The 20,694-nt window shown below is 49.4% G+C and overlaps 1 protein-coding gene across 1 annotated transcript; it reads right to left on the reverse strand.

Annotated features, from left to right (window-relative positions):
• Positions 1-7,693: 7,693 nt before the first annotated feature.
• LOC142586376 (tetraspanin-33-like) lies at positions 7,694-11,510 on the reverse strand. The gene is made up of 4 exons (XM_075697624.1): positions 11,454-11,510; positions 9,975-10,299; positions 8,432-8,618; positions 7,694-7,976 (listed from the first exon to the last, which is right to left on the reverse strand). Exons 1-4 carry the CDS (start codon positions 11,508-11,510, stop codon positions 7,694-7,696), a joined length of 852 nt encoding a protein of 283 aa, XP_075553739.1.
• Positions 11,511-20,694: the final 9,184 nt, after the last annotated feature.

Raw genomic sequence — 20,694 nt, forward strand, 5'->3', positions numbered from 1 at the left:
TCTCGTCGTCGTCATCGCATGGCTGACCCACTCCAATCACGGCACTCGCGCACTTGACACATCACAGAATGCTACCGCGTTCAACCCTTAAAGGCGAAACTTAAGCGTCCTCCAAGTTTTATTGTATCGAGTATCCCTCACGCAGTAGTCAACGTTTACGAGCGCGCCTGCATCTTGGAGGGTACACCCGGAGCGAAAGGAAAAACGAATGAAGAATTCTGGAGTTTTACGTGCCATAACCACGATATGATTACGAGGCACGCCGTAGTAGTGGACTTCGGATTAATTTCGTCGACCTGCGGATATTAAACGTGCATTTACGTAAGCCTAGTTGCAGAAACGTTTTTTTTTCCATTTCGCCCCATCGAAATGCGGCGGCCGCGGCTAAGAATCGATCCCCCCGACCTCGAGCTCATACAGCGAAACGCCATACAGAGCACTAAGCTACCGCGGCGAGTGGGAAGAAAGGAGCATGGAAGACATGGGGCCGCATTCACGAATATTTTAGTTTGTAAGTACTTTTTGCTATTGGTCAGCTGCCTTCGCTAATGATTTGTCCAGCATCAGAATTGGGCGAAATGTTCTCTTCTGCACGAACAGTTACAGCATTTTTTGTCGATACGGGGCCCTGGTTCTGGGCCTATCTAGGTACTCACCAATGGGTTGACATCGAGAAGGACAGTCGTTTCGTCCGACTCCTGGTTGCTCTGGCCTTGTCTGTGACCGCGGTGACTGGCCTTCCTTTTGTGGTGCCGCTTCTTCTTGGGGTCCCTCTTCTTATGTTTCTTGGGCTTCTCGGGAGAGGACGACACCTGGAGCACGCTGCCATGGGCCGGTGGTCGCTTCTGCCGCTTCGCCTTTGGCCTTATGTTCGACTCGGACTGCTGCACCGATGACATTCTCTGGCGAACGAGCCTCTCAGGCAATGCAGAGCTGCGGAGCCGCCCAGCTGAGGCGGTCAATCTTCTTCCCGTTCTTCTCCTTCTTCTCGGCCAGCGCGCGCCCACTAGGTCATTGCGTGAGTAACGCGCGCTGGACGCTGCCTAGATGGCACTGCGTATGCATAGAGACACTAAATGGCAGGAGTAGACACTCGAGAAAACTCAGATGCAATAATATTTACGTTATTACGAGTGTCTAAGAGCACCGAAAATTGCTAAATTTCGCTATACGATAATCACACGTACAAATAATCAAATTAAAGAAAAGTAACGAGCAAAAGTAAAAAAAGAATTTTACACAGACAAGCAAGAAATCGGGAAAGAAAATTTATGCCATCAGAGAATACCCGACGAGAGAGGTGCATGAATCCAATGCACACATGTTTGAGATGCACGGGAAGCGGAGCTTTCTGCGCCGTCGGTCAGTTGGGTGCCATAAAGCTAAACGATGTGCACGCATTTTCGTGCATACAGTTGTATTTATTTTTATTATGCGCAAAGCGTAATCTCATGCAACATTTACGTTTAAGCAAGGCACAGCCCACACCATTATAATGTCATGCAATGTATTTTTATGCACTACATGGTTCACGAGCTATGCCGAAAGGTAGACACCAGTTAATGCGGACGCACACTGCGAGCTGTCCTCGATGTCAGGAGGACGAAGGCGACGTCTTTGACGTTTGTCGAGGGAAGAATGGTGGGTATAAGTGTATGCACAGAGAAGTATATTACGACATATACTGGGTATTCTTTTTTCATCGTTAACAGATTTTTAAATTTGACGCTGTGAAAGCAGCGCCGGTGGCGTTTTGACACAGAGGTTCTATGACAAGGGCTACATTAAATGCCAGACAGATACCCACACAAAATGTGTAAATAACAAAACTTCGTTAATTAACTTCTAAACTACAAGATCTATGTTAATTGTATCATGACAGAAATGGAGGTCATCGCTTTTATATGTTAACGCAAATTGTTTAAAACTCCAAAATTCGCGCGCAGTTCAAGATATTAGTTGTCAAACTCGGCCTTTCTATTCAGCGTACACCGAAACCAAGCGCGCGAGAAGCTTCGGCAGTCCATGGGCCCGCATTCTCGTTGAAGGGATACGCCCAATGACATAATTTACCTCACAAATTTGAACAACAGCAACGCGTAAGCTTTTGCTGTTTGCACTTCTGAACTGGCCAGATAAGCTACCTTGGGAAGTGACGTGCGCGTTCGAGCCAACTCACCAAGCGAACCATAAGGGTCATAAAATATTTATTGGTATTATATAGGACGAGCGTCGAGAGGGTATCGCGCTCACTGGCACTACCACTTCGTTGGTCTAAGTTGCGTCCCGTCCTATAAAAACCGTTCCTCGGCGGAGGCTATACAGTGTCCACTGCACAGCGTTGTACGTCTATGCGCATAGTCGGGCATTCTCCGCACGGTGTAATAATCGTGCGGCGAAGCATTCTTCGGTAGCTGGCCCAGTCGAGAGTTTCCGACTCCCCAAACACCATTAGTAGGCCAGTAAGCCAATAAATAGTTCAATAAAGCTTTATCATCATCGTCGCCGTCGAACTGGTCCGAAATCGCGGACATAGTAAAAAATTATGATTTTTTTCAAAGGCAAAATAGTAAATAGGGGTTTCTCGATCCTCCTCCTTCTTTGTTTCTTTCTTTTTTTCTTAACGAAGAGGACTTTGTGGGATTCTCACCCCCGTACTCTTGGGACAAAGGAACGACAACACAGCAGTGCAAGCAATCACAAGGGCATTTATTGCACCTTTCACAGATCAATGCCTACTAGCCGAGTTGCTATCCCCAAAACATGCCGATGGGCGCGCGCAAATCTAGGAAGTCCGACTCACCGCGAACGGATTTCCTTTCCGCGCCCAAGAAACCCCGCCGTGAGGCGGCGCCAGCAGCGCAATACTCGCGCCATCTTTCGTACGGCGTTTCAACCACACCGACCGCCGCGGGCCCCAGGCCACGTGGCGAAGCCGGATTACAGGAGACGGAAGCTATGCGGGAAAACAACGTATCAGGGGACGCGTGAGAGTCGCGCATCCCCACTTCCCCCAACCTTAAATCACTACATATTCCTGCGAAACATGTCACACGGTCTAACATCAACGCGTGCTTCGCGAACAAGGTAGTACATGCAACAGTGGCCGCGCCGAGGAAATGTCCACACACTGTCCATAACATGCGAGCCGACATTGTCCTTCGGGTACACCGCTGGCGTCCACTGGTCACAGCAGCAGCTCTGCAGACTCTACGGCAAGATTCTAGGCCAGGACTCCGGAAATGGTGACGCAGTAGTCGGCACGAGCAAGCGTCGCACGCGCCGACGCGCCCTGCTGGCGAGAGCCGCAGTGGCTGTCGGTGACCGCCGGCTCTTTTCTCCGCCGCCGAGGGTTGCGAGCTGAATACAGGCGGCCGCCGAAGTCGCTGCGCCGAACTGGCCACAGCCTCACCATAGCGCGGGGTGACTCGATCGTAGTAGGGGCAGCAGCGCAGACGATGTGCAGGTGACGGCAAACCAGGGGTGACTCCGATCACGCTGCGTACACTCAACACACTTGGCACACACTAAAGTAGTGCAAGGGAGAGGAATTCTGCATGCGCATCGCCCACGTGATACGATGTTCAACTCGTCTAGCAAAAGATCGGGCAGGTACTCAGATGCTAAGTTCACGTGAACGAAGCTGGCTTCCTTGAGTCGAACGAGTAATTTCAATTCGTGCGATGTTAACTAGAATGAGGGAAGCAAAGTGCAACACCTCGACGCCACCATCCACCAGGTTGTGTCCCTCCACGTGTGACAGGCAGTTTCGTTAAGCCTTAAGCCTAAAGCGTCGCTACCCTGACAACAACCGGCATCCAAAAAACAACACCCAAAATGAGCGCAAAACAGGCAGCCGCGAGGAGACGTCAGCTCTGTTAGGTGGTCCTACCCCGCTCGGTGCACACAGCATCCGAGTTGACGGCGCCCACCGTCCCAAACGGTGTCGGAGCACCCGGTGCCATGCCGTAATACCAGTCAGCCCGTAGTGGCACCCGTGGCCCGCGGCCACCCGGCTCCCAGAGCCGCGACTTCATCAGAGTCAAAGAAATAGAAGAAGCTATTTACATAAGAAATTCGGACCACCCACGAGGCTTCCGTACTCACTCGCTTCAGGCTTGCCAACGCTCCGCGGGCGCTAAGTCTCGCTCTCCCAGGATGCAGAACACGTGGCTCTCGTACCGACAAATGTCATTAAAAAAGAAACACTTGCGAAAAGGCTTAGCATGTTGACAAGTTCAAACACACTACAGCCACCGTCGCCTCGATCAAGAAAGCACGCCGCCAATGCTATAGCGATCAAAATCCACGCTAGCCCTACGCTTCGGTTCAAACGTTTCGAACGAAGCAAAACTGTTAAAACTATCGTCCGATGCCCCAAGAGGTCCACGTTGGGCAGCCAGATGTGGGTTTCTCACCGCCATACTCTTGGGACAAAGAAACGACAACACAGCAGTGCAAATAATCACAAGGGCATTTATTGCACCTTTCATAGATCAATGCCTGCTAGCCGAGTTGCTATCCCCGAAAAATGCCGATGGGCGCGCGACAAATCTAGGAAGTCCGACACACCGCGACCGGATAGCGAGTGAATATGTTCGCCCCATGCTGGATCCCAACGCCTGGTCGTTCGCGCGTACGGTCACGCGAACGGTGGCGCGTTCGAACGAGGCCTCGCGAGACGGTCTCGCAGACCATGGATCGGTTCACGCGCGGCCCGTCCGCGCCGCTTGACGATATCGAACCAAAGAGGAAGCGCCTTCTCCTCTCCGCGCCCAAGTAACCCAGCCGTGAGGCGGCGTTAGCAGCGCAACACTCGCGCCATCTCTCGAACTGCGTTTCAACCACATCGACCACCGCGGGCCCCAGGCCACGCGGCGAAGCCGGATTACAGGAGACGGGAGCTATGCGGGAAAACAACGTATCAGAGGACGCGTGAGAGTCGCGCATCCTCACAACTTATACACCACAAATGCCCCGCCACTTGTGAAACTTTGAGGAGAAGCAAGACTCGACGAAAGCAAAACTTTATCCGGCAAGGTCCACAGAGGAGGAGGAGGAGGAGGAGGAGGAGGAGGAGGAGGAGGAGGAGGAAAAACATTAAAAAGAAGAAAGGACAAGCATGTGTCTTTCTGCTTGTGCGGGAGGCGCCTTAGTCCAGGTCTCCTGCGGTTTGCTGTCTCCCGGGCCCGCCGCGCCAGTTGTTGCTGGTTACGAGGGTCCGAACTAATCAGCACGGTCTCCCATTGCTTGGGTGTGGGGTTGGGTATTTGCGGGGCTGCCTTGATGTTGGGGCACGCCCATGTGGTGTGATATAGGGAGGCGTAGTCGTTACAAAGTGGACATTTGTAAGAGTATAGTGTAAGGTGTATTGCGTGTAGTCTGTTCAAATGGGGTTATGTATTGGTTTGCAATCATCGCCATGTTACGGCGTCTTCACGTGAGAGGGTCTTGTGTGGAGGTGGGTACTGTCGTCTGTTCAATCTGTGGTGTTGTAGTATGCCGTTGTATCGTAAAGGTACGGGCTCCATTGGTCCACAGCCGCTGTGCGGGATTAGCACCTCACGTTTCCATGGAAACGAGGGATGATAATATCACGCAATGGTTACGGATCTTGTCGAATAAAATTTCGTTATGATCGATCTTGTTGTGTGCTCTTCAAAGTTCAAATAAGCGTCTAGATGCAACACGGTAGCCTAGAAGAACGGAAACAACTCTTCCAAGCTGTTTATATATAGACGGAAGTTGAGACCCTCTGGCTATAGACAAGCCGGGAGATCTCATCTGCAGGCTTGTCGAACAATCCCGTATAATATGTCCAGTACGTCTGACCAGACAGATAATAGCTTCATTCACTGTCGTGACATTAGCCAGGACCTATAGATGACGCAGATGTGCCTGTAAGTGCTTTCCAATTATAGTATAAAACAGTGCTGGTATGTGTATTGGCGACATTTTGGGGCGCATACAGGAAAGTGGTTCGTAAGAGCCCGCTGTTGGGTAGCAATCCACAAATAGCAATCACATTCTGCGGAAGTGTGCCTATCTCCTTAATATGCGTGGTTCAGTAAATGGACAAAAGCAAAGGCTTCAACTAGAGAACATGGGAACAACATGCCCCTTAGTTATTTCTCGAGAAAAAAAAACCTTTCTCTCTTGGCCAAAACATATATCGCGGCTGAGGCACTACAGTATAGCGCATCACTACTCTCTCGCTGTTCAGAAACCTGCTCTGAGCCATGGATCCTTCCTCTGGCACTGCAACACGACAGCTGCGACACAGTGGTTGGGCGCACGAGTGAAAGTCGCAAGGCGGTAAATCTACAACGCCTCGAGCCCATGACAGAGCAGGAGCAGCTCTTACAAGGTTGATGTCAGCGGTAAAATATGCGGATCCCACGCACTGTCGGAATCGATGTAATCGAAGCTTTATTCTGTGCTGTTTGCGTTGATTGATCGGCGATAAATGGCTGCAATGTTTACATTTATCGGCGTTTAGTGCAATACTGCAGCGGTGAGTTGACGTTGGTGAAGATTACTTGTGCGCCACTTTCGTTTGTCTACACAAAACACACAGGAAAACGTGTTTGCTAAAGGTGTTGCTATGCGTCATTGTTCATAACCTGAGAGAAGGTTAGCAGTGTGTTTGCTCCACACGGCGCAACGAATCGTGGCAGAAGTGTTAAATTAATTAAATGATGTGGATTTAGGTGCCAAGCCCACAATCTGATGAGACACGCGGCAGTGGGGACTCTGGATTCATTTTGTCGCGGGCTGTACCATATCTAGAATTTAAATTTCTCCAGTTTGTCCACAACTGCTGCTGTTGTCTAGAGCACAGTTCCTTGCTTTCTTTGATTGCCTTTTCCCTCTCCCACGCTGCCCCCTTGTATATGAGCTGTAACGAGCGAAGAGCGGCAAGGCTGTTACTGCTTCGGTTACACCCACCTCCATATCTTTACCTCCTCACTACCATTATGTCTACCTTCCCTTTGAACTGTTGCGCGTTCGTACAAAGGTAAGCGCTGCAGCTTCTAAAATGCTTTTGCGGGGTGCTCAGGGATAATTACACCAGTCATTCGACAGGTTGTTGTGGCGACGTCCAGAGAGCTTCAGAAGGTACTGTAGCGAGGCGACGGAAAGGTTCAAACGAGTTTCTCACGTCTACTTTCCCCTCTGCCACGCGCTGTGAACCACTCCACGATGCGGCGTGTCAGACAGCAGCAGCAGTGGAAACGTAGCAGTGGATAGCGTCCCGTGGTTTATCTTCACATCGGTTAGTGGGTTCCTTAATAACAAGCTGCCATACGGATAGAAATCGGGCTGGTGCATCGCCTAGTTCGAAGTAAAGCGTTATGACATCAGCAGCGGAAACAAACTCGCCGGGCGCGCACGTATATCATGCAGCGCCGCCTTCTGCTTTTACACATGAGACTGTTCGGTTCTGCAGCAAAACATCAGCTACTGTGTCTCGCGTACCTTGGATGTAACCTGTCACTAATCGTCGTATGTGCAGAGACAACCGTCACCGCATGCAAGTCAAAGGGCGTTTGATCCTGTGACAGACGTAGACGACATATGAAGAGAGGCCTAAAGCTGATCTATGTATAATATGATACAGTAACACTTTGATATGAAGGCGATCGCTGGCTATTATTCTTAACAGATTCTTAACAGGGTCGAAGACAAGCGGTTAGGCCTGCTGCAGAGAGGTGCTGCGCATGCGGCCGTAGATTTTACGGATGGCCTCGATTTCGCCAATCACTGAACCGGTCATCATGTCGACGAAGGAGAGAACGATGGCAGCGATGAGGCAGCATCCGCCGATCACGGTCACGTTTTCCTTGATGTATCGGTACGCGGCCTCGGGGCAGCTCTCGAGGTAGACGCGGGGCCAAGCATGGTGGTCGGTCTGGTTGAGCACTCCGTGGCCGCAGTGCCGGCTCAGCAGTCCAGGCGCACTGTTTGCGCGACGCCTGCAGCACGAGTGCGGCACCGAACAGCGCTCATGGCTGGGGTTGTCCGCGCTGCAGTTGAAGTAGCTGCGAGTGGGCGGCGGTATATACGTCAACACGCGAAGCGCTGCCACTGGCGACAGCTAGTTAGAGAACAATGCTAAGAGAGGAGAGAGGTTGGCCTGAGTGACGTGTCTCTGAATGCAAACGAGTGCACTTGAGCGCTCTCGTGTTAGAATGTTTGATACTTTCAGCAGCGTGAAGCACATGCGCCATGCAGCGCTTCGGAGAATAGCGCCACGCGCGTACATCTTTGAGTACAGCTAATGCGTACGTATGAGCGAGCTTATCATCATATATGTACCCCTGCTACAACGGCGGCTTTACGCTATATATCACGCAATATTTTTATCTAAAAAAAAATAACCCCTTTACATGCATGACACACGCGACATATTAAAAAGGCCCTGCAACACCTTTCGATGCTCTCGCAAGCGCTCACGCACATATTGGCATTCCAGTCCCTGAACTTGAGGTCGGTCATTCCACAACAGTGAAGTTGCCTCTGCAGGGCGTCCACGATCTGCTCGGAGTCGGCGCTGTCGCGGTACGCGATCACCAGGGACAGCGACATGGTTTGCTTGATCACCCTGCGCACTTCCCCTGCGACAGTAACGAGAATGCCAGTGGGCGGCGGAGTGCTTCTGGTTCACGAAGAAATTATTTGGTCCCTTGTGACGCACTATTCACTAGTGAAGCCACTGCAGCCTAGGTATACGACAAAATGGAGGAGAGGAAGAATATATAGGGAACACCGACGCGCAGCCAGACTTCGCAAGCCATCTCACAGGGAATCCATTTCCTTCGTTCTTTCGTCTCTCAAAAGGTCGGCCCAGCACCTGACCCTGCGCTCGGCGCATCTTCGGCACTGTGTGTCGTTTATTGCAACGTACACTTGTATAGGTCTGTCTTCGCAACGCGCGAGCGCGGTACGTTGCTGCAGCACTGTTTTTTTCACCCGAAGAGCATGCGCTGACCGCAGCGCGGCGGTGAAAGACACTAAAGCTTAACATGAGATAATGACGTGTTGGGCCGACATTTTCTAGCTTCGACTTTATCCCGTGACGCTCACCTCCTACTTCTTTCCTTCCTCCACGCACAACAACTAGAACGCGATACAGCGACCATTCGATTACAATCGTCTCATTTCTGCATTGTCCCGATAGATCTGGAACGCCGTGTTCTCGATTGACCAGCTTCCATGACTCTAAAACCTCGGCTATGAGCCTTCTGGCTCCATATCAATTCCCGCTTCTTGGGGTTGCTTACCGGACACTTCTGCTTTCGCCTCCACACGCATGCGGCTGCCGCGGCCAAGAATCGAACACGAGGCCTCATGCACGGCATTACAACGCCGCCATCACTTGGCGTCCAAGGACTCTGGGTGCTTTGACGCAACACATGGATTGTGAAGGACACCATGGTAAAGGGATACGCATTTCACACGACCACTTAAGTGCCGGTACATTTGTGAAAAATATGTATTAGAGTTGTTAGGGATGTTTTCGCCCTTTGCGTGCCGGTCGGGGTGAATCGATGTCACGCGAATAATTTTGCAGATAGCTGGTTATCCAGCACTGTTTGGGCTTCCCTTAATCTCGAGGGTTGTAATGTGGGCTTGTTGTAATGCATCTTCAAGGGGAGTATGGTAGCGCGATTCAAGATGACGATCGTACGGTTCACCGTACGATCGTCATCTGCCATCTCCAGATGGCATGATTTCTACTCCGTTCGACGCGAGTTTGCGAAACGTCGACCGTTGGATTGACTGGACCCGCCCGTAAGCGAGAGGAACACGAACGGTGACCTCATCTATAACTAGCGTTATATAATCGTACGTACCGATGCCCATGTCATGTGGTCTGTAGTTAAAAAGACGATGATATCTGCACTCCAGGAAGCAACGAGAAAACATATTCGGCCCGCCGCGGAAGGCAACTCTGGCGCTGGCCGACTCACCGGGCATGAAGAAGACGACGATGCCGCCGAACACGCTGGCGACCACCAGCACGACGAGCACGAACGAGTACATCCTGAGCAGGGCGGTGTTCTCGCGCAGCGCCCCGACGCAGCCGAAAGTGGTGACGATGAAGAGCGCCAGGCCGACCACGAACACGACGAGCTCGACGTGCGTCACGACGAGGGGCGACAGGTCGAGCTTTGCGAGCGCGGCCGCGTCGGCGGTGTTCATCTCCGAGTTCACCAGCAGCACGGTGGCCACCGACATGAGCAGCACGCCGACCGACCACAGCGCCAGGTTGAACAGCAGCAGGGGGTAGCGCACCTGATTGATTGATTGATTGATTGACGTCCAACAAGACAGTGGGTGAAGGAGAGGTGTCGATTTCAGTAGCACACGGTAAAACCTCCTTATAATGAAATTGTTTTATCATAAATACGGCGTTATTTAAGTTTGGCGGGGTCTTAACCGCAATGCACGTATTTCAGACCAGATTATTCAATGCGTTGGGCTTTGGATAGTACGAAGTGCGAAGCGGTAAATCCGCATGGGACCACACGGTGCAGTATATGCGGCGACCCTTTACGTTCTTTTGTATAAACCTGGAAAGGCACACAGCGCTGTGAAGGTTACTCGAGGAAACAAGGCGGCAGTTCCCTCGGCCTGACTCTATCCTCTGATGATAGAATAACGGCCGACAATGCAGCTGTTCGAGGACGTTAGCAGAATTTCCCCCCGTCATGTATCCCAAAGCGGATATGGCTCTTTTAAAGCTTCTCAACTTTAAACAAAGTACCGTTTAAAGCAATGATCAGTTCGGGTCCCGATGATTTCGTTATAACGAATGTTATATAATTTGGTGAGTGCTTCATTAACGTAAGCTTTCTCGCGCAACCCGAATATTCAAGTGCACCAAGTGCTAAAATATTCATTACTAAAGAAGCAGTGGTCCTGGTAACTGATACCAAAAGAATGCCAGAAAGTGACTTATATTCTAAGTGAATAACGAAAATCAGCTCGTATTCTTTTTTACAGATGGACTGACTGAAGAAAGGTAGAAAGTAGAGAAGCGATGACAATTCGCCTACTCGACCGAATCCTCAAGATACGCGCCGAAGGTCAACAGCATAAGACGCTGCTCATAATCCAATACAAGGTGACGTATTATGCAACAAATAAACGCTTCGAAATAAATGCAGTGATACAAGCGCAACTCAATTCCATTAATGGCAGTGACGCTCATTTCGCAGTTCAACCGAAAAGAAGTTTAAACGCACGGTTCCCGGCCAAATAAGCACCCGCAGTAGGCGCATAACAACGCGCTTTGCACGGGACCCCTTTGGGACCAGATTTTGCGCCTGCCTAGTGCGGCCGGGTAAGCTCGAAGCTCAAACACAAAGCTTTACCATTTGCTTAAGCCTTACGCTACAAGGCATACTTAGATGCTTGCACGGAAGTTGCACACTTGACAAGTGTACCATGGGGTCGACGTCGAGGTCGACCTCTTGTTCCCATACTGCAGCGCGACCTTCCATGTCGTCCCTTCCTTTTCTTCTTCTGCCGGCAGCAGCTAGTTGATGATGATGATGAATGACGATGACTATGATGGTGGTGGTGATGATAATGATGCTCACTCACGGCCAGTCACGCGCTTGAAAAGAATGGCAGGTACGCAGGAGGTGGTGTCGGACAGGCTTTTCATTCCAAAGCGCGAGCGAACCCCTTTGCAGCCGAGCAACATTTGCGATAGATAGATAGATAGATAGATAGATAGATAGATAGATAGATAGATAGATAGATAGATAGATAGATAGATAGATAGATAGATAGATAGATAGATAGATAGATAGATAGATAGATAGATAGAGCGATAGAGCGAGAGAGCGAGAGAGAGAGAGAGAGAGAAGCATAAATGAAATGCAAGGAGGTTAACCCGGACTAAGCCCGGTTGGCTACCTAGCACAGGGGTAGGGAAAATGGGAGGGAAAGATTAAGAGACGAAGAGAAAGTCCGCTGTGGATATCACCGACATAGCAACAGTTAAGTTAAAATGTCTGGCAATATCCCCTTTGTCCCATTTTTGCAACTCATTAGAGACGATCGAACACTACTTACTGGAATGCCGGCGTTTCTCCTCCCTGAGAAAAATGACATTAGAAATTACAGTGCGACAGCTCGGCTTGCCATTGAACACTTCGGTACTACTGTCTTTCGGAGCGTCTGTGCTTGGGCTCTCACACAGGAATGTGTGCATCACCTTAGAAAAATTCATTATTGAATCATACCGATTTCATTGTTGACTGTATTATTCTTTTCGTTCCTCCGTTATTGGCTCATTTATATTATATACAACTTTTTTGTCTTGATTGAGTGACCGTCTACTGAACCGTTTTGAACTTTCCTCGCTTCAATTTATACAACAAAATTATAGATCTTTAAATTCATTACCTGAACACATAAGCAAAGTCTGCCCGACTCTTAGCCAATCCCCGTGAGTGGGTATGCTCCAAACTCATCAAGTGCATCATCATCATCATCAGTTTTCTGCTCTATAGGAGGGTGGTGGTTTGGGCTAGTTGGTCTGCCTATAATGTTAAGTGGTGCAGCGCGAAGCAGGACAGACGGCCAAAGCACTCGTCCTCGCTTCTTCTGTGTCCCTCTTTCTTATTCCTGAAACGGACAGGTTGTTGTAAAACACCACAAAGCTGATGATGAACGTGCCGAGGGTGTGAAGCCCGACGATAGGGAGGCACGACGAGTGCTGACTACGTTGGAGATTGACGCCTATGGGCGTCGTTCTGGCAGGCAAGCAAGATAGCTTGAATGCACCCGTTAGAAGCCAACAAAGTTAGAAGTTAGGAAGAGGACAGGAGATAAAATGACATATTAATGAAAGAGAGTGATCAGGCAGATTGTTGCAGCAGAAGTAAAGATGACCGGAATGATGAACCACATACTGCTCGTACGTTTTCTCGATCCAGCTAGAATGGGCTTCTCAATGCGTTGGCTAACGAGCCGTAACCAAGCCGAAGAGCACAAACCGTAATGTCTTCATGTCGTCTTGCTTTTCACGAATGTCGTGTTGGAATCAGGCGGAATAATGCCGAAACGCAAGCGCACATTTACTGAACAACTTGGAAACGAGTTTCCCTATATAGACATAATGAAATATCGGAATAACTGCTGAACGTCGTATCTGCCTTCTTCGACCCGTTCCAGTCCCGCTTTGGCTTCCGGGGAGTCTCATGAAACAGTTTCGATTGCAAGTTTAAAGGTTGCAGTTTTTTTTTTCATCTGATAAGTGTAGCAGCATGATTTTCCTGGCGCTGTCAGAGTTGTCGGACGATCTCGCCGCTGCCACCATTTGTAAGGGTTGAACGTCGTACAGAGCAACTTGGGAGGGACTGAGCGTACGGGGTTTATTTACAGTATATAGATTTTAAACAAGAGATACATTCGACAGTCTAGCGTGATTCCGGAATGGAGCACGCAAGACGAAGCATACAGCATTTGAGCACACAGCTCCAAACTCACCTAGCACACTGCTGGTCGAGCACGATGACGAGCACACACACGAGCACGATCACTAGCACCCTCTAGCAGCCGACAAACAGCTGCTTATAAACACTCCGTGTTCCCTAGGAAGGAAGGAAGGAAGGAAGGAAGGAAAAACTTTAATGCTCTATTTACAGCTTTCAGCGGCCAGCAGAGGTCTTCATGTTTTACTGAAGTCTCCGTCGTCTTGAGTGGTCGACGCCCCTATTCCAGAGCACCGCTGAGCCTGGCCACTTAGAGAGCGTGTTGCACCAATCCTTTTTGGACTGTGAGCACGCCGCTGGTGAGCAGGCCCTCCCACTGTTCCCTAGATCCCTAGGTGAGGGAAACGTTCGACCAGTCAGCGTAGAAAGTCCTCGTGGCCGGCCCGCCTTTGGGGGAAGGGGGTAGGGGGTTACGCACACACATTCCGCACAGGTTTCGCTGCCCCCTCCGAGGTGAGACGGGCTTCGCAGAACTCGGGGCTTACGTCTTGAAATGCGCGTTGGTTTCCCGAGCTGACCCCCGCAGCGTGGCCGCCGGTTGTCCATTGTCTTGCGTCCTGTAGTCGCCACGAGTGTCAGCAGATTGTGACGAATCCTGGGGCCCACGTACCGCAAAGTACCCTTTTGTTAGGGAAGCTCGTCTTGCTGCAGAGAGACCATATCGGCGGTGGCGGGTTCAGTAACAATAGTTGGTCCGCCGATCGCGTTTAGTCACAACGGCGCCGAGGGGGGTGTTGAAGCGGCACCTCGAGGTCCCTACGAAATGAGTCACCGCAGCAATTGTGGTAGGCTTCCATGGTTCCCTTCGGGGAAGCTCGCAACGCTCGCAGCTGCAGCTGGCTGAGAAAACTTGCATGTTGCCACCTCGGCTGGCCATTCCTAACAGCGCACGCGGGCTCACAGGAAAGGTCATGTTTAAAACTAAAACTTGGGTTTTCCAAATGAGAAATTGTGACGTGCTGTTTTGTTGTCGCCAGACAAGTCCACGCACTATCGCAGACCAGTTTGCTTTCGTCTAAGAATTGAATTTTGAATCTCATTTGATGTGTCGCGAAATCGCGAAATGCGGCAAGGACGGTTAAAGAACCCTGCAGCGCCGCATGAATTGCGCCACCATACATATTTTCCATTCTGCAGTGATCCATGGATGCCGTACAGAGAAAGCGTTACTGAACCTTCGTTGAGACGTTGCGAAGGGCAGGCACTCGCTTCACAACCTGCTCTTACGCAGCAATTAGGCTGCAAAATTACATTCAAATGTAGCGCCGGCAGGAGCGCGACTAGTGTTTCTGTTGTGTCGCGACAGACGGCGCTAAGGCCGGCCACTTCATCACTTCACAACACGGTGCATCTCCTGAATGGAGGCTTTACTGCATAGCATATCAGCGTTGTGGCGGACGCGTAGAGAAAAAAATTGTTTTTATTCCTTTCTGTTTTAATGTGGACCAATTTTTTTTCTAAATTTATTTTTTAGGGGGTGGAGATACGGCCCTAGGGAAAGTGTACTACTGTACAGCTTCATGGATTAGCACGGGCCGTCGTAGACGAACTCGGTGATCATCGTCCACGGGAGTGAGTTGCCTCTGAGCGCAGAGCTTTCCGTTCTCACTCACTTCCTTTTAAAGAAAGTGGTTCTATCGAGTGAGATTTCCCGCTCACCAAGGCGGTGAGTGCATCTGGAGCGGATGTCGGTTCGAGCGCGTCGCATCCACTTGTTGCTTTGGACAGGAGAGCATCTAACCGGATGCGTAGAGAAAACGCAGCGCGATATTCAATTGTCGCATAGATATATATATAATTTTCCTTTTTCTTTAGCGTGGCAGAGCAATCGCCCCGAGCCCATAGCTTACTATACTCTGTATTAACGGAAGAGGGAACGAAAGAGTGGCTCACTCCGATGTAGGTGGCCGCAGACCAAGAACTAAGGTAGGCAGTGATGGAAAGAGGTTAATTTATCGAGTGAATTACTGAATCATTGACTCATCCAGTCATTCATTCATTTCTACTGGGTGACAGTTCTCTCAACGCTACTGCATTTCGCTTAATGTTAAAGCTCTGGCGAGAGAGAACAAATAAAAGGCAGGAACGTTAACTAGGACTGGGTGTGGCTGGCTGTACCCTGCACTGGAAGAAGAGAAAAGGAAAAGATTAAGTAAAGCTAAAATAAGTAAGATTAACATAAGATTAAGCAAGAGTCATCATCATCATCATCATTATCATCAGCCTATTTTTATGTCCACTGAAGGACGAAGGCTTCTCCCTGCGACCGCCAATTACCCATGTATAGAGCTAAATGTTACAGTAAACTAAAGTCAAGGTGCTCTTCGTTTATTCGCACAGTGCGCATCCAACAACGGCGCACATTCACGTCAAGACAACACGCAGGAGTCGGTCACTCTTCCCATCAGTCAAGGGGTCGGTTAGGGGTCACCATTGATGCAAGCGAACAGCACAAGCTCGATACGAAGCGTGTTCCTCCGAAATGGCCACGCTCAGTGCACCGTGCCAGAGACGACTGATCGACTGATCACAGTGTTAGTGTGTGTGTGTGTGTGTATCCTCCTAACTCGCACTACGGGCACGTTGCAAGTGCTAGGCGGCGCCGTGTCTTTCGGACCCCTAGCGCCATCTGACGAACAGTTGCTCGAATGCTGTAGGATTACTCACGGCGTCAGCAGCTCGCGCTGCGTGTTTGGAGCCCTGTCAAACGGTAGTGATGGCGCGAAACAGCGTGCCGATATTAACTTTAGCCGGGTTTTTGGAATTACAAGGTCTTCACAGCTTTTTTCGTGAAAATAATTTAGAGAAAGCAAGTCGTCTATTTGAAGCGGGGCACGTCCACGACGTGAGGGAAGTGCTGAACTCGCACTGATAGGAAGTGACTGCTAGGTGTATTCCGCAAACGACAATCAACGCACCAGCGAGATGCGTGAAGCTCAGCATAAGTTACTTCGTTATCTACGGTTTGGACGCATGAAATTATAGGCGACACTGATCCTTGAAGGTCGGCGACAACAGACAAATCCTAGCGGGGAGCTGCGATTGCCGTGCTGGCATCGGAGGGAAGTGCAAGCACGCCGCGATAGTTTTCCTGTGCATACAACGGCAAATGCGAATCCAAAACATCTCATCCAAGAACGTGGGGCGTACGAAAGACTCGTAAGACCTACCCGAGGTATTCTAACGTTGCTCTCTCCAAACAACAACAACAAAAAAAACGTGAGGAACTTGCCAGTTGTGTTAGACTGCGCTGGAAAAATACGTTCGGCCAGGTTACTGGAAGTTCGATACTTTTATGTTGTTGCCATTTTTCAGTGCGTGCAAAGGAGGTTCCAGTAAACCACGTCGTCAAATATTTTAGTGATCTCAACTGTCCCTTAGTTGATATGCTGCGTGCAGAAGGGTGTAAGCCAGCTGAGCCAGCTGCAACCCCTCCTCGTAGCTCTCAGCAAGCCCTGACGTTGTTTGAATGGAAGAGGATTGGGAAAGAGTTCCACAGCTTTACTGCGGTACCGTGTGGGAACAAACTACTTTGTTTGCGGCAATTGCTGGTACGCAGTGCAGGTGTCCCGTTGCTGCCATCATTGCTGTAAAAGCAACGAATTCAGCGTTAACGCACTTGGCATAAAGCACAAAACCAGCTTGCCTCTGCCGTCGGACGAGCGTGATCCAGCGTTGACGCCGTTCTACTTCATACGGTCGGCTCGGAAACCTGTAAAACTTTGTTCCTCGTGAGTTGGTGCACGTGCTGTTGCAGCCCACTACGCAACAGATCGAGTTGTACTTCGGCATCGCTCAGAAAACGCAACAGCTACGCGCGAAACACTTGCACAGGCGGGCATTGCGAACGCAAGCGGGCCGGTCGTGCCCTGCCGGGTGGGCCCTCGCCGCCGCGAGGGGCACCCTGGTATAGGCGCGGGAACTGCGTTCGCAACCTGCCGATAGTGCCTGTGTAGGACATCGGCAACAGGTCATCTTCAGAGAGAGTTATTGCGAATCCGTGGCCGAAACGATGTGCTCATTAGGCTGCGAAGGCAATTGGTGGTCTTTCCACGAAAGAGCGAACGCGATGTTTCTAAGGGGTGTTTTAGTATTCGTCTGTTTAGCGTAATCTCCGCCAAAATGGTCATAATTCTATCTCTTTCCTTTTTATACAGAATCCCCTTACATGTACGCTAAGTGTCTGGCATAAAAGACGAATTCGCGATGACGTATGCAATTTAATCGAGCGACAAATTTCCCTGTTTCTACAGCGATTGCTTTCTGCGGACGGGAACGTTTTTCAAGAGCTGCGAGAAGGAACGAGGCAACGCTAATGTCTAGTACCACGTTTGTACGGCAGATGCATCTGCAGCCCCACTGGAAAATTCAAGGCGTACATGAAATCAAAAAAAGAGAAAAAAAATCAATGCATCAGATTTCTACGTTTATGGTTACAGTAGTCGTGGGACCCTGCGTCTGATTCACTCACACATGCGCTCATTAGGCGACGCATGTGCACGACAGGCTCCAGTGCTCTATTCCGTCACTCCAAAGAACACCGGGCGCAACGGGCGGACGGAAGCGGCCCTTGGGACGCGCAGCGTCGTTTCGTCTCAAGGTTAACGTGACGCAACATCCACTGCTTCCCGCAGACGGACACGGACCGACGCTGTGTGTGTGTATGCACCCTTCCTGCGCGCATGTCCGCAGAAGAGCGCGGAACTTGGCCAACTGCTCGGACACGACGCGGCGTCACGCAGCTGCCCTGGCGGACTGCGCGGTCGGCGTCGTCGCATTGTTCTCCGCCGGACACGCTGTACGGCACAAGGCCTCGCCTTGAAACTACCGCGCCGCGTGCTCTCGGTTTTTTCACGCTTCTCTCGGCGTGGGTGCTCCCGCTGCGGCCGCGCAGGGGTTGTGCAAGACGACGCTCGCAACCAGAGTGCGCGTCCGACGCTACGCCTAGAACAAGTCGGGGTGGGAGGTGTCTCATGCGAGTCAGACCACGGATGCGTGCTTTCTATAGCGGCCGTGCCTCGGTGCAGGATATGCTTCGAGACTAAATTCTCGGAAGCGCTGTACAAAGCAGCGAGCCGGCAAATGGTATGGTATGGTATGGTATGGTATGGTATGGTATTCCTTATGCGATGGCGCACACCCACTGTGGGGGGTTGGCCAAGATTTGGATGAAATTAGGCTATCTTTATTAAACAACTGAAAATGGTAAAGCAAACTGGAGGAAATGAACAAAAATAAAATGTTTAAGAATTCAAGACAATCTCTTTGTAGTAATTATAAAATCCTCCACGGTTGAGCAAATATCCCTGTGGCACTGTCCAAGAGAGGAGGCTCCTAGAGAAAGGATATTTATAATTGAAAGCTCAAACCAAGCTGTGTAAATCTTGATTCTAGATTTTTTCTTAAAGAAGTGAAACGGCAGCAGAATATGAAAAAATGATCTATTGTTTCATCTTCTACACAGACTGGGCACAGAGGGGAGGGCACCAGACCAGCCCTGTGACGATAGAAGATTAATTTTGGTATTCGACAACGTAATTGGGTAAAGATGACTTCAGTTTTTCTGGTGTGAAAGGAATTTTTAGGCCAAGGGAATAGGAGGTGTCGATATTCTGAAAAATTTGCTACAGCTGGGTTCAAGAAGTCTTGAGTAATTGTGTATCTCCTGAATCTAGTAGTCGTCAAGTAAGCTATTGTAGGAAGTAATGGTAATACAGGGCCACTGAGGGCCGCTCTCGCGAGACTGTCAGCCATTTCGTCCATGACTAATCCTTTATGTCCAGGCACCCAAAGCAATCTAATTAAATTTATGTGGGCAGGCACTAGAAAATGAAATGTACGTAAAAGGTTAGTGACACCATTTGCTGTGAGCGAGGAACATAAGGATAAAGAATCTGTTATAATTACTACCGCCGATGTTGACAGATTTAGTTTGCGTAAGGCTAGGACTACAGCGAGAAATTCAGCCAAAAATACGGAATAAAAGTCCGGAATCCTGATTGCAAATGACCAGTTTAGAGAGGGAGAGAAAATGCCAATGCCAGATTTTTCTTCACACTGTGAGGCGTCTGTCGCAATGACCGTACTTATAGATAAACTCAATAAATGATCCTGTAATAAGCCGTTTAATATATTATAAGGGAGAGGTTTTGCATTATTTGGGTAGATGCCATCAAATATAATTTCTAGGTTCTCTCGCACATCACAAATAGGCGGTACCTCCCAGAGACGTACATTTAAGGGATTTATCAATGTTTGTACGAAGACGACCTGTGGTGTATGAAAACGATGCCAGTGTACTCCGAAGAAAAGTGCAGGCTGGGAAATGAATATGTATTTCAATCTTCTAATAGGGGATTCATACAATTTCAAGACTGTTTGTACCGTCAGTAACCGAAATCTACACAATATTGAAGGCAACCTGACTTCTTGGTGTAATATGTTATTGGCAACATATTTCGGTAATCCGCAACACAGGCGTATGGCTTCCCGCTCAAGTAGAACAAGGGGACGTAATTTATAAGCTGGGGCACCAGAAAATAAAACACATCCAAATTCTAAAATTGGCCGCACATACATTTTGTATATCATTAAAAGTGGATCTCTCCGCATTCCGGACCGACTATTGCACAGCTTACGTAGCATACCAACTGCTCGTACTCCTTTTTTAACGATATAGTCAATATGGCCGAGCCAGTTGAGGGAACAGTCATATACTACACCTAAGTATTTCACCGACTCCACTTGACGTATAGTCTCGAGGCAATAAGATATCGATATATTAACGGGATTGTTAAGAGGGAAAACCAATATCGAGGATTTTCGAACGTTAAGTGAAAGGCGAATTTTGTTTAACCAGGTTTCTATGGCGTTGAGGTAGTTTTGTAGTCGATAATATAGAGAGTGAATATCACTGTCTGATGCGAAGAAAGCAATGTCATCCGCGTATACGTATGTTTGTACATCTTGATGAAGAGGAATGGAACACATCAGAATATTAAATAGTATTGCCTTGAGGAACACCTCGTGATTGATTATATATACTCGAGGAAACGCCTCTCAGACTGCAGTAAAATGTTCTTCCATTTAAAAATTCACCAATCCAGTTTGAAAAATAATCTGGAATCTCTAGATTTCGCAATATACCTAATAAAATTAAGTGTTCTACACTGTCGTAGGC

This window comes from Dermacentor variabilis, chromosome 6 (genome assembly GCF_050947875.1).
Source record: "Dermacentor variabilis isolate Ectoservices chromosome 6, ASM5094787v1, whole genome shotgun sequence".
NCBI lineage: Eukaryota > Metazoa > Arthropoda > Arachnida > Ixodida > Ixodidae > Dermacentor > Dermacentor variabilis.

Bases quoted from the DNA above. Each gene is read 5' to 3' on its own strand.
- LOC142586376 (XM_075697624.1), bottom strand. From the start codon at position 11,510: ATGGAAGGTCGCGCTGCAGTATGGGAACAAGAGGTCGACCTCGACGTC. The intron at 8,619-9,974 runs GTGAGTCGGCCA...TTACTGTCGCAG, and splicing joins CGTCGTCTTCTTCATGCCCG to GGGAAGTGCGCAGGGTGATC. The intron at 7,977-8,431 runs GTGTTGCAGGGC...CTCGTGCTGCAG, and splicing joins GCTTGCGAGAGCATCGAAAG to GCGTCGCGCAAACAGTGCGC.